Here is a 12,576-nt window from a genome sequence, read left to right as displayed (position 1 = left end):
CTGGGAGAATCTAAAAAAGTTAACAGGAAAGACCATAGTAACGCTGCAAAAAGACTAGAAATCATGGTGAATAACAATCTAACACAGGATGCAGTCGAAATAGCAATAGCCTTCAATTCCTACTTGATTGACTCTGTCAGGGTACTGACACAGAACCCCTCCACTGGTTTCTTGGGCTCAGTGCTAGTAAATGACACTCAACCGGTCTTCATCATAATGGAGGTTTCTGAGTCAAAGGTGAACAAGGTGATTAGCTCACTAAAGAACTCTAAAGCCAAAGATGTGTTTGGGCTGGACTCTACCTTTCTTAAAAACTACAAAGAGTCACTCATTGGCCCCATTACTAAGGTCACCAACACATCTATTGGTCTCGGGGTGTTTCCAAGGGCATGGAAGTCGGCCATAATAACGGCCATCTTTAAATCAGGCGACCCTGCTGACGTGAGTAACTACAGGCCCATTAGTATACTACCTGTGGTGTCAAAGGTTGTTGAAAAGTGTGTTGCAGAACAACTGATTGCCCACCTCAACAACAGCCCCTTCACATTACACTCCATGCAGTTTGGCTTCAGAGCGAAACACTCCACAGAAACGGACAACTGCTTTCTTCTGGAAAATGTGAAGTCCAAGATGGACAAAGGGGGCATTGTTGGGGCTGTGTTTCTGGACCTATGGAAGGCTTTTGATACTGTTAACCATGAGATTCTCATCACAAAATTGTCCAAGTTCAACTTTCCCCCCGATGCCTTGAGATGGATGAAATCATACCTTGAAGGCAGAACTCAGTGTGTCAGAGTGAGCAATGAGCTGTCGCCCACTCTTAGCTATGATGTGGGCATGCCCCAAGGGTCAATACTGGGGCCCCTCCTGTTCAGCCTGTACATTAATGATCTGCCTTCTGTCTGTACTGGGTCTGAAGTTCAAATGTATGCAGATGATACAGTGATATATGTGCAAAGAGCAAACAACAAGCTGCACAAGAACTCACTACTGTAATGGTCCAGGTTACATAGTGGCTCAGTAACTCACTACTGTAATGGTCCAGGTTACAAAGTGGCTCAGTAACTCACTACTGTAATGGTCCAGGTTACAAAGTGGCTCAGTGACTCACTACTGTAATGGTCCAGGTTACAAAGTGGCTCAGTGACTCACTACTGTAATGGTCCAGGTTACAAAGTGGCTCAGTGACTCACTACTGTAATGGTCCAGGTTACATAGTGGCTCAGTGACTCACTACTGTAATGGTCCAGGTTACAAAGTGGCTCAGTGACTCACTACTGTAATGGTCCAGGTTACAAAGTGGCTCTGACTCACTACTGTAATGGTCCAGGTTACAAAGTGGCTCAATGACTCACTACTGTAATGGTCCAGGTTACAAAGTGGCTCAGTGACTCACTACTGTAATGGTCCAGGTCACACAGTGGCTCAGTGACTCACTACTGTAATGGTCCAGGTTACAAAGTGGCTCAGTGACTCACTACTGTAATGGTCCAGGTTACAAAGTGGCTCAGTGACTCACTACTGTAATGGTCCAGGTTACAAAGTGGCTCAGTGACTCACTACTGTAATGGTCCAGGTTACATAGTGGCTCAGTGACTCACTACTGTAATGGTCCAGGTTACAAAGTGGCTCAGTGACTCACTACTGTAATGGTCCAGGTTACAAAGTGGCTCAGTGACTCACTACTGTAATGGTCCAGGTTACAAAGTGACTCAGTGACTCACTACTGTAATGGTCCAGGTTACAAAGTGGCTCAGTGACTCACTACTGTAATGGTCCAGGTTACAAAGTGGCTCAGTGACTCACTACTGTAATGGTCCAGGTTACATAGTGGCTCAGTGACTCACTACTGTAATGGTCCAGGTTACAAAGTGGCTCAGTGACTCACTACTGTAATGGTCCAGGTTACAAAGTGGCTCAGTGACTCACTACTGTAATGGTCCAGGTTACAAAGTGACTCAGTGACTCACTACTGTAATGGTCCAGGTTACAAAGTGGCTCAGTGACTCACTACTGTAATGGTCCAGGTTACAAAGTGGCTCAGTGACTCACTACTGTAATGGTCCAGGTTACAAAGTGTCTCAGTGACTCACTACTGTAATGGTCCAGGTTACAAAGTGGCTCAGTGACTCACTACTGTAATGGTCCAGGTTACAAAGTGGCTCAGTGACTCACTACTGTAATGGTCCAGGTTACAAAGTGGCTCAGTGACTCACTACTGTAATGGTCCAGGTTACAAAGTGACTCAGTGACTCACTACTGTAATGGTCCAGGTTACAAAGTGGCTCAGTGACTCACTACTGTAATGGTCCAGGTTACAAAGTGGCTCAGTGACTCAATACTGTAATGGTCCAGGTTACAAAGTGCCTCAGTGACTCACTACCTTAATGGTCCAGGTTACAAAGTGGCTCAGTGACTCGTGTTTGCATGTTCTTCACAAAGAGGGCAACAGATGCTACTGAGCCAGATGTCTGTGTGTCATGGGAGAAGCTCCAGGTGGTATCTGATTTTAAGTACCCTGGCATCATTCTTGATTCCAACCTCTCTTTTAATAATCATGTGAGAAAGGTAATTCAGATAACCAAATTCAACCTAGCTTATTTCCGATTTATACGAAATTGTTTTTTAATTTTTTACTTTTTTTATTTCACCTTTATTTAACCAGGTAGGCTAGTTGAGAACAAGTTCTCATTTGCAACTGCGACCTGGCCAAGATAAAGCATAGCAGTGTGAACAGACAACAACACAGAGTTACACATGGAGTAAACAATAAACAAGTCAATAACATGGTAGAAAAAAGAGAATCTATATACAATGTGTGCAAAAGGCATGAGGTAGGCAATAAATAGAGTAATTACAATTTAGCAGATTAACACTGGAGTGATAAATCATCAGATGATCATGTGCAAGAAGAGATACTGGTGTGCAAAAGAGCAGAAAAGTAAATAAATAAAAGCAGTATGGGGGGCAATAAATAGAGTAATTACAATTTAGCAGATTAACACTGGAGTGATAAATCATCAGATGATCATGTGCAAGAAGAGATACTGGTGTGCAAAAGAGCAGAAAAGTAAATAAATAAAAGCAGTATGGGGGGTGAGGTAGGTAAATTGGGTGGGTAGTTTACAGATGGACTATGTACTGCTGCAGCGATCGGTTAGCTGTTCGGATAGCAGATTTTTAAAGTTGTTGAGGGAGATAAAAGTCTCCAACTTCAGAGATTTTTGCAATTCGTTCCAGTCGCAGGCTGGAAATCTTGTGCAATACACCGATGTATGTCTTGTATTCAAGATCCTAAATGGCTTGGCTCCCCCTCCACTCAGTACTTTTGTTAAACAGAAAACCCAAACATATGGCAGCAGATCCACAAGGTCTGCCATGAGAGGTGACTGTCTAGTTCCCTTAAGGAAAAGCACCTTTAGTAAATCCACTTTCTCTGTGAGAGCTTCCCATGTCTAGAATACACTGCCATCAGACACACATGACTGCACCACATATCACACCTTCACAAAATGCTTGAAGACATGGCTAAAGGTCAATCAGATTTGTGAACATAATCCCTAACTGTGTATTGCTGCTTTCCATGTTGTCTGTAGCTTGTGAGGTGTGGAAACACTTTGTTGCTTTTATGGATTTTGTCTTGCTGCTTTTTGTTCTATGTTGCTCTGTCTGTATGCTATGTCTTGCTCGTCCTATGTTGCTCTGTCTGTATGCTACATCTTGCTCGTCCTATGTTGCTCTGTCTGTATGCTACGTCTTGCTTGTCCTATGTTGCTCTGTCTGTATGCTATGTCTTGCTCGTCCTATGTTGCTCTGTCTGTATGCTACGTCTTGCTTGTCCTATGTTGCTCTGCGTGTGCTCACTGCTCAATGATTGTCTATATTGTAATTATTTTTAATAACCTGCCCAGGGACTGCGATTTAAAAATTAGCCGGCTGGCTAAAACCGTCACTTTTACTGAAACGTTGATTAATGTGCACTGTCCCTGTAAAAATAAAATCAAACTCAACATTTAATTCCATTTAGAACATCTGAAGGTGTAACCTTTCAACCCAAAACCAACCACCATTGACCAATCAAACGATACCAAGTTTACAGAGTAACCTGACCACCAAGGCCCAATCTCCACAGAGAGTCACAGCATTTAAAGACTTGTGTGGCGGATGAGACCTTGTGTTTCTGGACCATTTGCAATGCAGCTCCAGGTGACCCGAGAGCATATCAATTAAGGCCGAGTCTGCAATGACGTTTATTGTTCTTCAAGGGGAAAGGCGTCCCGTGTTGGAGGATGCCAGTGAAATGTGGTCAACGGACCACGTCGTGAATAAGTGTTATCATTCATGCTTTCATGTGTCCTCCACCGCGATTCAACATGCACATCTTGTCTATATATGTTTTCTTGTCACCCCAAAATAAACATAACATAAAATGCATATTGTTTCTCCCCTACAGAGAGTTCCTCCGGCTGGGTAACCCTCTGAACTGTGGAGCCTGGGACAAGAAGCTGCTTAAACAGTACCGCGTCCACAAACCCTCTTCCCTTAGCTACGACGCAGAGATGAGAAGTAAGACACCGCTCTCAATGTTTACTGTATATGTACACATCTGTACACACACAGTACCAGTCAAAAGTTTGGATACACCTACTCATTCCAGGGTTTTTATTTATTTTTTACTGTTTTCTACATTGTAGAATAATAGTGAAGACATCAAAACTATGTAATTACACGTATGGAGTTATGTCGTAACCAAACAAGTGTTAAACAAATCAAAATATATTTTATATTTGAGATTCAAAGGAGCCCCCCTTTTCCTTGATGACAGCTTTGCACACTATTGGCATTCTCTCAACCAGCTTCACCTGGAATGCTTTTCCAACAGTCTTGAAGGAGTTCCCACATATACTGAGCACTTGTTGGCTGATTTTCCTTCACTCTGAGGTCCAACTCATCCCACACCATCTCAATTGAGTTGAGGTTGGGTGATTGTGGAGGCCAAGTCATCTGATGCAGCACTCCATCACTCTCCTTGGTCAAAAAGCCCTTACACAGCCTGTAGGTGTATTAGGTCATTGTCCTGTTGAAAAACAAATTATAGTCCTACAAAGTACAAACCAGATGGGATGGCGTATCGCTGCAGAATGCTGTGGTAGCCATGCTGGTTAAGTGTGCCTTGAATTCTAAATCAATCACAGACAGTGTCACCAGCAAAGCACCGTCACCTCCTCCTCCATGCTTCACGGTGGGAACCACACATGCAGAGATCGTCCGTTCAACCCCTCTCTGCTTCTCACAAAGACACGGTGGTTGGAACCAAAATTCTCACATTTGGACTCATCAGATCAAAGGACAGATTTCCACCAGTCTAATGACCAAGCAAGTCTCTTCTTTTTATTGGTGTCCTTTAGTAGTGGTTTCTTAGCAGTAATAATACCCTGAAGGCCTGATTTACACAGTCTCCTCTGAACAGTTGATGTTGAGATGTGTCTGTTACTTGAACTCTGTGAAGCATTTATTCGGGCTGCAATTTCTGAGGTGCAGTTAACTAATGAATTTATTATCCTCTGCAGCGGAGGTAATTCTGGGTTTTCCGTTCCTGTGGTGGTCCTCATGAGAGCCAGTTTCATCATAGCACTTGATGGTTTTTGCGACTGCACTTGAAGAAACTTTTAAAGGTCTTTACATTCTCCGGATTGACTGACCTTCATGTCTTAAAATAATGGACTGTTGTTTCTCTTTGCTTATTTGAGCTGTTCTTGCCATAATATGGACTTGGTATTTGACCAAATAGGGCTATCTTCTGTATACCAACCCTACCTTGTCACAACACAACTGATTGACTCAAATTCATAAAAAAAAAAAAACTTTTAACAAGGCACACCTATTAATTAAAATGAATTCCAGGTGACTACCTCATGAAGCTGGTTGAGAGAATGCCAAGAGTGTGCAAAGCTGTCGTTAAGGCAAAGGGTGGCTACTTTGAAGAATCTCAAATATTAAATATATTTTGATTTGTTTTAACACTTTTTTGGTTACTAATTGATTCCATTTGTTTTATTACATAGTTTTGATGTCGTTACTAATATTGGGCTCCCGAGTAGCACAGCGGTCTAAGGCACCGCATCTCGGTGCTAGAGGCGTCACTACAGATACCCTGGTTCGAATCCAGTCTGTATCACAACCGGCCGTGATTGGGAGTCCCATGGGGCGGTGCACAATTGGCCCAGCGTCGTCCGGGTTTGGCCGGTGTAGGCCGTCATTGTAAATAAGAATTTGCTCTTAATAGACTTAGTTAAATAAATAAAAATATATAATAATTCTACAATGTAGAAATGGTATATGAGGAAAATTGTTATTTGGCCTTACTGCTATCAGCCCATATAAATGCATTGAATAACAGATTCACTACATGGAACAACAGATAGTCCCCCCCAAAAAAAATCTAAATTAAGTTTGTTCTGAAGTGTCTGTCCTATACAAGAAAGAGGTACAAGAAAGAGGTACAAGAAAGAGGTACAAGAGGTACAAGAAAGATGTACAAGAGGTACAAGAAAGATGTACAAGAGGTACAAGAAAGAGGTACTAGAGGTACAAGAAAGAGGTACAAGAAAGAGGTACAAGAAAGAGGTACAAGAAAGAGGTACAAGAAAGGGGTACAAGAAAGATGTACAAGAGGTACAAGAAAGAGGTACAAGAAAGAGGTACAAGAAAGAGGTACAAGAAAGAGGTACAAGAAAGAGGTACAAGAAAGAGGTACAAGAAAGAGGTACAAGAAAGAGGTACAAAAAAAGAGGTACAAGAAAGAGGTACAAGAAAGAGGTACAAGTGTTACAAGAAAGAGGTACAAGAAAGAGGTGCAAGAAAGAGGTACAAGAGGTACAAGAAAGAGGTACAAGAAAGAGGTACAAGAAAGAGGTACAAGAGGTACAAGAAAGAGGTACAAGAAAGAGGTACAAGAAAGAGGTACAAGAAAGAGGTACAAGAGGTACAAGACAGAGGTACACGAAAGAGGTACACGAAAGAGGTACACGAAAGAGGTACACGAAAGAGGTACACGAAAGAGGTACAAGAAAGAGGTACAAGAAAGAGGTACAAGAAAGATCAGGATTTGTTGTTGTATTTAACCCCTTATTTTTGGCACTAAAAAGTCATCATATATACTTCAATAAATGTTCATCATCAGGTACACACACACACACACACACACCATCATCAGGTACACACACACACACACACACACACACACACACACACACACACACACACACACACACACACCATCAACAGGTACACACACACACACACACACACACACACACACACACACCATCATCAGGTACACACACACACACACACACACACACACCATCATCAGGTACACACACACACACACACACACCATCATCAGGTACACACACACACACACACACACACACACACACACACACACACACACACACACACACACACACACACACACACACACACACACACACACACACACACCATCATCAGGTACACACACACACACACACACACACACACACACACACACACACACACACACACACACACACTCACACACCATCATCAGGTACACACACACACACACACACACACACACACACACACACACACACACACACCATCATCAGGTACACACACACACACACACACACACACACACACACACACACACACACACACACACACACACACACACACACACACACACACACACACACACACACACACACACACACACACACACCATCATCAGGTACACACGCACACACACACACCATCATCAGGTACACACGCACACACACACACACGCACACGCGCACTCGCACGCACACACACACACCAGTCATCATATATACTTCAATAAATGTTTTCAACTGTTAGCGGGGGACCTTCAGACGAGTGTTGTCAGGCCTGTGGGCGTCCTACAGCAAAACAAGATCCGTGAGAGGGAGTGGACATCGGGCTCTAGAGGGTTAACGATGAAAAGCAGTCCCTCATTCGAGCAGTGAATTTCAGACATGTTTTCCCGATGCCTCGCACAGATGGGCACCTGTTGGTAGATGGGTAAAAAAATAATTAAAAGCAGACGTTGAATATCTCTTTGTTACAGGTTTTTTGGTTTTCCTATTTATATTTCGAGGTAGTACGCCGGCACGTTAGCACACCGATTGGTGTCACCTAGTTACTATGTGCTACACCTGTGTTGGCTTGTCCAGCTCGTTAGTCTGAAAGTGCTTCGCCTCTGCTAGCCCAGGTGTTATTTAACAGAAACTTACCCAGAAAGACTCACAGCTGTACTCACTGCCAAAGGTGATGTGTATTGACAACAGGGGTGTGAATACTTACGTAAATTCGATATTTCTGCATTTCATTTTCAATACATTTGCAAACATTTCTAAAAACATGTTTTCCCTTTGTCATTATGGGTTATTGTGTGTAGAAAAACATATTTAATTCATTTTTAATTCAGGCCTTAACAACACAATTTGGAATAAGTCAATGGGTATAAATACTTTATGAAGGCACTGTACTTATGAGTTATGACCGCTTATAGCAACTGTAATAATGCTCTATACATTTACTTATAAGTAATTATAAATGCAGCATAAGGCATTATAAATGCTGCATAAGGCATTATGAATGCAGCATAAGGCATTATAAATGCAGCATAAGGCATTATAAAGGCAGCATAAGGCATTATAAATGTAGCATAAGGCATTATGAATGTAGCATAAGGCATTATGAATGTAGCATAAGGCTTTATGAATGTAGCATAAGGCTTTATGAATGTAGCATAAGGCATTATAAATGTAGCATAAGGCATTATGAATGTAGCATAAGGCATTATGAATGTAGCGTAAGGCATTATGAATGTAGCGTAAGGCATTATGAATGTAGCGTAAGGCATTATGAATGTAGCGTAAGGCATTATGAATGTAGCGTAAGGCATTATGAATGTAGCGTAAGGCATTATGAATGTAGCGTAAGGCATTATGAATGTAGTGTAAGAAATTATGAATGTAGCATAAGGCATTATAGATGCGGCACAAGGCATTATAGATGTGGCATAAGGCATTATAGATGCGGCACAAGGCATTATAGATGCGGCATAAGGCATTATAGATGTAACACAAGGCATTATAGATGCGGCATAAGGCATTATAGATGCGGCACAAGGCATTATAGATGCGGCATAAGGCATTATCGATGCGGCATAAGGCATTATAGATGCGGCATAAGGCATTATCGATGCGGCATAAGGCATTATCGATGCAGCATAAGGCATTATAGATGCGGCATAAGGCATTATCGATGCAGCATACGGCATTATCGATGCAGCATAAGGCATTATCGGTGCAGCATACGGCATTATCGGTGTAGCATAGGGCATTATCGATGCGGCATAAGGCATTATCGATGCAGCATAAGGCATTATCGATGCAGCATAAGGCATTATCGATGCAGCATACGGCATTATCGGTGTAGCATAAGGCATTATCGATGCGGCATAAGGCATTATCGATGGAGCATAACGCATTATCGATGCGGCACAAGGCATTATAGATGCGGCACAAGGCATTATCGATGCGGCATAAGGCATTATAGATGCGGCATAAGGCATTATAGATGCGGCATAAGGCATTATAGATGCAGCATAAGGCATTATAGATGCGGCATAAGGCATTATAGATGCAGCATAAGGCATTATAGATGCAGCATAAGGCAGTATAGATGCAGCATAAGGCATTATAGATGCGGCATAAGGCATTATAGATGCGGCATAAGGCATTATAGATGCGGCATAAGGCATTATAGATGCGGCACAAGGCATTATCGATGCGGCAAAAGGCATTATCGATGCGGCATAAAGCATTATAGATGGAGCATAAGGCATTATAGATGGAGCATAAGGCATTATAAATGTAGCATAAGGCATTATAGATGCGGCATAAGGCATTATAGATGCGGCACAAGGCATTATAGATGGAGCATAAGGCATTATAGATGGAGCATAAGGCATTATAGATGCGGCACAAGGCATTATAGATGCGGCACGAGGCATTATAGATGGAGCATAAGGCATTATAGATGGAGCATAAGGCATTATCGATGCGGCACGAGGCATTATAGATGCGGCACGAGGCATTATAGATGCAGCATAAGGCATTATAAATGTAGCATAAGGCATTATAAATGTAGCATAAGGCATTATAAATGTAGCATAAGGCATTATCGATGCGGCACGAGGCATTATAGATGCGGCACAAGGCATTATAGATGCGGCATAAGGCATTATAGATGCGGCACAAGGCATTATAGATGCGGCATAAGGCATTATAGATGTAGCATAAGGCATTATCGATGCGGCACGAGGCATTATAGATGCAGCATAAGGCATTATAGATGCAGCATAAGGCATTATAGATGCGGCACGAGGCATTATCGATGCGGCATAAGGCATTATAGATGCGGCATAAGGCATTATAGATGCAGCATAAGGCATTATAAATGTAGCATAAGGCATTATAAATGTAGCATAAGGCATTATAAATGTAGCATAAGGCATTATAGATGCGGCACGAGGCATTATATATGCGGCACGAGGCATTATAGATGCGGCATAAGGCATTATAGATGCAGCATAAGGCATTATAAATGTAGCATAAAGCATTATAGATGCAGCATAAGGCATTATAAATGTAGCATAAGGCATTATGAATGCGTACGTCATAGAAAGTGTCACCAGAAATGTTTCTGCAGGGCGAGATGGACAGAGGAAAGACGTGCAGTTTGGAAAAGGCCAACAATTACTCCCAGCAAATTATTTTTCATTTTTTCCCCTCCTGCTGTTAGTTGGTCCATTCGGCTGCATCCAGTCGGTTACTGTAGTGGAGAATAGATTGGGGGGGGGGGTTTGCCAGGAGATGAGCTTTCTCTAGCTTTAATTGCCAGTGGAAATTACTTTCTGGAGACGGTAATCCTTCATGATTGCACACCAGAACGAGCCTATTGTATCGTTATTGAAATGTCGGTGCAACCTAAACCAACACTGTTATGTGGGCTGCCTCCTAGACCTAGACTAATCACCTTCAGATAATTACCTGAGGTGAATCTGTCCGTTAGTGCTGAGCGATTAAACTTAAATTTCATTTTTTTTCTTTCTGTTATTAAACAACTAATTGACTGACGTCGGTTCAATTACTTGGATTCCACTTTTTTTTTGTTCGCCCAAGGAGCCGTTTCTCTAGAGATAAATCAAATCATTCACAAGAGAAGTCAAGTCAAGAACCATTGTGGGATGCTGGGCTTGAAGGTAGTTTGTAGTTTTATTAACCTCTCTAGGGTATGTGGGACGGTAGCGTCCCACCTCGTCAACAGCCAGTGAAACTGCAGGGCGCCAAATTCAAAACAACAGAAATCCCATAATTAAAATTCCTCAAACATACAAGTATTTTACACCATTATAAAGATACACTTGTTGTAAATCCAGCAACAGTGTCCGACTTCAAAAAAGCTTTACGACGAAAGCACACCAATGATTATGTTAAGTGAGAGCCAAGTCACAGAAAAACACAACCATTTTCCCAGCCAAATAGAGGAGTCACAAAAAGCAGAAATAGAGATAAAATGAATCACTAACCTTTGATGATCATCAGATGACACTCATAGGACTTCATGTTACACAATACATGTATGTTTTGTTCGGTAAAGTTCATATTTATATCCAAAAATCTCAGTTTACATTGGCGCGTTATGTTCAGTAGTTCCAAAACATCCGGTGGTTTTGCAGAGAGCCACATCAATTTACAGAAATACTCATAATAAACGTTGATCAAAGATCAATTGTTATAGATGGAATTTTAGATCCACTTCTCCTTAATGCAACTGCTGTGTCAGATTTCAAAATAACTTTACGGAAAAAGCACACCATGCAATAATCTGAGTACAGCGCTCAGAGACCAACACAACCCAAAGAGATATCCGCCATGTAGTCAACAGATGTCAGAATAGCATTATAAATATTCACTTACCTTTGATCATCTTCATCAGAATGCACTCCCAGGAATCCCAGTTCCACAATAAATGTTTGTTTTGTTCGATGAAGTCCATCATTTATGTCCAAATAACTCCCTTTTGTTAGCGCGTTTAGCCCAGTAATCAAAATTCATGACGCGCGATCACTAGCTGCAGACGAAAAGTCAAAAAGTTCCGTTACAGTCCGTAGAAACATGTCAAACGATGTATAGAATCAATCTTTAGGATGTTTTTAACATAAATCTTCAATAATGTTCCAACCGGAGAATTCAAGCTAACTCTCACACATGAACGCGCATGTTCAGCTCGTGGCACTCTGGGAGAGACCTTACTCAATCCCCTCTCATTCGCCCCCACTTCACAGTAGAAGCCTCAAACAAGGTTCTAAAGACTGTTGACATCTAGTGGAAGCCTAAGGAAGTGCAACATGACCCCATTCTCCACTGTATCTTGGTTAAGCAAAGAGTTGAAAAACTACAACCTCTGATTTCCCACTTCCGGGTTGGATTTTTT

The 12,576-nt window shown here is 41.9% G+C and overlaps 1 protein-coding gene across 1 annotated transcript in view; it reads left to right on the top strand.

Moving 5' to 3' along the window:
• Positions 1 to 12,576, top strand: part of wdfy3 (WD repeat and FYVE domain containing 3) — a gene marked incomplete in the record, with an annotated part of 271,946 nt that overhangs the window by 101,728 nt on the left and 157,642 nt on the right. The window contains 1 exon segment of the mRNA XM_055887856.1: positions 4,454 to 4,566. Within this exon segment, the coding sequence (XP_055743831.1) occupies positions 4,454 to 4,566 (113 nt within the window).

Source organism: Salvelinus fontinalis, chromosome 28 (assembly GCF_029448725.1).
Source record: "Salvelinus fontinalis isolate EN_2023a chromosome 28, ASM2944872v1, whole genome shotgun sequence".
NCBI classification, from domain to species: Eukaryota; Metazoa; Chordata; class Actinopteri; order Salmoniformes; family Salmonidae; genus Salvelinus; species Salvelinus fontinalis.
This window is presented reverse-complemented; position numbering and strand designations above follow the sequence as displayed.